The 4,776-nt window shown below is 42.8% G+C and overlaps 1 protein-coding gene across 1 annotated transcript in view; it reads left to right on the top strand.

Moving 5' to 3' along the window:
* USP48 (ubiquitin specific peptidase 48) overlaps positions 1-4,776 on the top strand; it is a 72,171-nt gene that overhangs the window by 924 nt on the left and 66,471 nt on the right. The window contains exon 4 of the mRNA XM_010830234.1: positions 7-53. Within this exon, the coding sequence (XP_010828536.1) occupies positions 7-53 (47 nt within the window). The remainder of the gene's footprint in view (positions 1-6; positions 54-4,776) is intronic.

Below are 4,776 nucleotides of genomic sequence, written 5' to 3'. Positions count from 1 at the left end.
ATCGAGACCGCCTACCGCATCTGGCTGGAGCCCTGCATCCGCGGCGTGTGCAGGTGAGGCCCGCGCAAAGGGACTCGCGCCCCTCCTCGCGCCGGACCTTGGAAAACCAGACCGTGGGGCAGCGGTGGGGGCGGGGTGGGGGGTCCCGTTGGGTGGGGAAGGAAGACGGCGGCCCATTGCGTGCCTCTCTAAGGCTTGGAGAGAACCCCGTGGAGGGCTTCCTCCTCCCCGCCTTCTGGGCGACCCGGGAAAGGCACAGCTTTGCAGGGCTGTGCACGGAGGTGATGATGCTGAAAGCCCTTCAGAAAATGTTCTGAGTACTTACCTCGAAGATGGCGGTGGGGATGGTTGAAAGCAGGAACTGGAGAGCTTCGCAAACGTTGGTGGTCGTTCCATCCTGGCCGCGGCTCGGCGTTTGGTTTTAGAAAACTGGGAACTTGGAAGTGTATTTCATCATTGTCTTGTGTTGGTGTCGACGCTGAAGGCTGGGTCCTATTTTTGGGGTAGGGCGGCTTTAGGAAAACGCATATAGTTAGCCTGCGTCATCGGTACCCTTCATCTCCAGTTGACATCCCCTCTTTCACTAATTTAGTAATTTTTTTAGCCTTTTTTTTTTTTTCTAACCCCCCCCCCCCCGCCCGGGGGAAGGGTCGACTCTGACCCAGTACCGTTTTGCCAGGTACACAGTATGAGCTGTGTTGGTGTTCTCCTTCACTTCTGCCTAGCCTTCGAACCTTCTTTGCCTTTCCTTTTAGATCGAATCCTTAGCTGTTTTTTGCACGTTTTAACGCGGGAACTATAGTTTGTGTTCCGGAGTGTTGTGGAATTGACTTAGCCAAGACGGGCATGCTTCGTATCCTTTTAGCGAGTACTCAGTAAAGACTTCCTGGAGTTGTTACATTTCCAGGCAGGACCCCGGAGGAATGGAAGTCAGGGTCTCAGATCTGAAGCTTTAAAGTCTCCTGTGGGAAGTGAAACGAATTAGGGAGCTTCCATAAGGCAAACGAATAATTCCAAGTTCTGATCGTCTGGCTCACGAGGAGGGCAACAGGCAGTACTGGAATGACATAGCCTGTATAATGGATAAGCTTCAGTCAGTTTCTCCACCTACTTTCCAGAGTAACCAAAAAATAGAAATTGTTTCACTATAATAGTTTTGATTTTAATAGAAAGAAAGGAGTAGAAATTGGCTGAGTTCACTATAAGGGAAATGTCACAGAGGTGAGTTTTAAGCTGCAACAGTAGCAAGGTTTATATCCAAGCATTTTTTTTTCTTAAACAACATCACTCATTTAAAATGTACAATCCAGTGGTTTTTAGTTGGTATATTCACAAAGTTGTTCAGAACACAACTCAATCTGACCTCACCCCCCAAAAAAAGCCCTGTACCCATTAGCTTGGCACTTGTAAACCACCTCCCCCACCCCAAGCATGCAAGTAATCACTGATCTACTTTCCACCTCTAAATTGGCCTTTTCTGAACATTTCATGTAAATGGAATCATACAGTGTGTCAACTTTAGTGACTTCTTTGACAGCATAATGTTTTCAAGAATCATCCATGTTGTAGCATATGTCAGGTTTCCATTTCATTTCAAAAAATTGTAAAAGTTATGTAAAACGCACAGTGAAATTTACCGTTTTTAAAGTATACAATTCCACTGCATTAAGTTTCCTTACATATTGTACAAACATCACCATTGTCTCCTTCCGGACTTCTTCCATCGCCCTAAAAGGAAACTCCATTTCCATTAACCTAGTCACATCCCACTTTCCCTTCCTCCATCCCCTGGCAAGCACTCATTTTTTCGTCTCTATAGATTTCTTTATTCTGGATATTTTATATTAAGTGGAATCATAAAATACGTGGCCTTTTTTTGTCTGGTGTTCACCTAGCGTAATGTTTTCAAAGGTCATCCATGTTACAACACGTGTCAATACTCTATTCTTTTTTGTGGTTGAATAGTATTCCACTGTTGGACATAACACATTTTGTCTGTTCATTAGTTGATGGATCTAAAAGAGTTTCCCGCAACTTCATGAGGGATAATTGACAAATACAGTTGTACATATTTAAAGTGTACAATACGCGGGACTTTCCTGGTAATCCAGTGGCTAAGATTCCATGCTTCCATTGCAGGGAGCCCAGGTTTGATCCCTGTTGCGGAACTAGATCCCACATGCCCCAGCTAAAGATCCCATGTGCCTCAATTAAGACCGCCTGCAGCCAAATCAATATTTAAAAACCAAAGTGGACAACATAATTTGATAGGCATTGTGGAGTGATTACCAGAATCAAGGCAACGAACACCTCACAACATAGTTAAATTGATGGGTATTTTGGTTGTTTCCACTTTTTGGCTGTTGTGAATAGCTTTGGTATAAATGTTTGTGTGCAAGTTTTTGTTGGAACACCTGTTCTTTCGTTCCTTTAAGTATTTACCTGGGAGAGGAATTGCTGGGTCATTTAATAACTATGTTTAACACTTTGAGGAACTAATTGTTTTCCAAAGCGGCTGCAGTAGTTTGCATATAATGTATGTCGATTTCAATTTCTCCATCCTCACAGTTTTTTTCTTATAGCCATCCTAGTGGATGTGCATTGGTATCTCATTATGCTTTTGATTTGCGTTTTCCTGATGACTAATAAGGTTGAGCATCTTTTCATGTGCTTATCGACCATTTGTAGATCTTTGGAGAGGTCTTTTCACATCTCTTGCCCAGTTTTAAAATGAGATTGTCTTTACTTTTGAGTTACAGCTTTTCATATATTCTCAGTATAAGTCCCATGTATTTGCATATATTTTCTCATTCTGTAGGTTCTCTATTTCCCTTTCTAGTTAGTACCCTTTGCGACAAAAAAGCTTTTACTTTAATATACCATTGACTCTGGGGCTTGTCTGGTGGCTCAGTGCTAAAGAATCCATCTGCCAGGCAGGAGATAGGTTCAGTCCTTGGGTCGGGAAGGTCCGCTGGAGAAAGAAACGGCAACCCGCTCCAGTATTCTTGCCTGGAGAATCCCATGGATAGAGCCAGGTGGGCCACAGTCCATGGGGTCGCAAACAGTCAGACAGGACTTAGCTCCTAAACGACAATAACAACACAGCAGTTTTATTTATCTTTTGTTTTGGTCACTTGTTCTTTTGAAACCAGGCCTGATCTGAAGTCCAAGCAGTTTTTATTTAAATATCAGAAAGATTTCTCCTACCCTTTTGTTTAAGCATTTCTTCTGACTCTTGAGATTAAGTAATTAAGATATTATCAATATCTTTTAAACACTTTACAGAAAAATTTTCAATGAGATGCCAGAGCTGAAGAAGTGTGTAGCCACAGGCAAAGACAAGATGACTCAGGACTATTTACCTTCTGAGACTGCTTAGTACAGTCACAGCATGAAAGCAATCTATACTAAATCTTAGGTACAAAGAATTCTGCAAATATTTTGTCTTAATTCTTAAAACCAGTAAGGATTGTAGTCAAATCAGTCCCTTTCCTGTGGTTTCCCCAGTGGCTCAAGACGGTCAATCTGCCTGCAATGCAGGAAACCTGGGTTCGATCCCTGGATCAGGAAGATCCCTTGGAGTAGGAAATGGCAACCCACTCCAGTATTCTTGTCTGGAGAATCCCTTGGACAGAGTAGCCTGGTGGGCTACAGTCCATGGGGTCGCAAAGAGTCAGACACGGCTGAGTGACTAACACTTTCACTTTCGAGTTCCTTGCAGTAAAACTGTTCGGTGAGGGATATGCAGCTTTCATATTGCCCCATTTTGGTAGATTTCTCATGAGAGTGGTGGTTTCCTTTACATTCCTACTACCAGTGTGTAAGAATGTCTTGTTTCCATAATCAACACAATATGTTAGTCAGACTTTTTCATCTGATAGGTGGGATATGGTGTCATATTATTTCTTTTTGTGACAGTTAAGATCTTGATTTGAATTTTTAAAACCTGAACTTACACTTCTAGTTGTATATAGGAGTGTAATGTCTGTTTTGTTTACATCAGAGAAACCAAAACATTTCAGAGATGTAATTGCATTCAAGAAAGTCATCGTTATGCCACTGATTTAACTGTGCCTCATGGATAGTGGGATCTTAGTTCCCCAATCAGGGATGGACCCTGGGTCCCTGCATTGAAAGCACTGAGTCTGAACCACCAACCGCCAGGGAATCCCTTGTTAGACCAGTTTAAGAAACACTTAAGTGACTGCCCCTGGCTCTAGTCTAAACCCCTTAGTAAGGACTGTTGGACCTGATGCTTAAGTTTCTATTGAGCCTTTCCTCTTTGATGTGCTGGTGATACCTTTTCTCTGTTGGTGCACTTTCTCTCTCACTTTACCACTTTTGCCTTGCTAACCTGTCCCTGATCCTCAGAAGAGGTCAGGGAACAGATTTTTTTAAATTAAAAAAGTCTTATTAATTATGGCAAAATTTAAACATACACCGAAGTAGGATTTCCCTGCTGTTCCAGTGGTTAAGAGTCCATTTTTGCACTGCATAGGGTGTGGATTCAATCCCTGGTCAGAGAGCTAAGATCCCTATGCCATGTGATGTGGGGGAAAAAGAGAGAGAGATGGTATAATGACACCCCACGATCCCATACAGCTTTATCAGTTATTGACCCAAGATGATCAGTTGTTTTGTTGCTGAAAACTCAGCTCTTTGTACACCTGTGCCAAATTGAATTTGGAGGTCGTTTTGGGTGAAGTAGAAAAGTATAGCTTTATTACTTTCCAGGCAAAGGGGGCCCCAGTGAGCTAATGCCCTCAGAACCTCGTG

Source organism: Bison bison, unplaced genomic scaffold (assembly GCF_000754665.1).
Source record: "Bison bison bison isolate TAMUID 2011002044 unplaced genomic scaffold, Bison_UMD1.0 scf7180017864516, whole genome shotgun sequence".
Lineage (NCBI taxonomy): Eukaryota > Metazoa > Chordata > Mammalia > Artiodactyla > Bovidae > Bison > Bison bison.
This window is presented reverse-complemented; position numbering and strand designations above follow the sequence as displayed.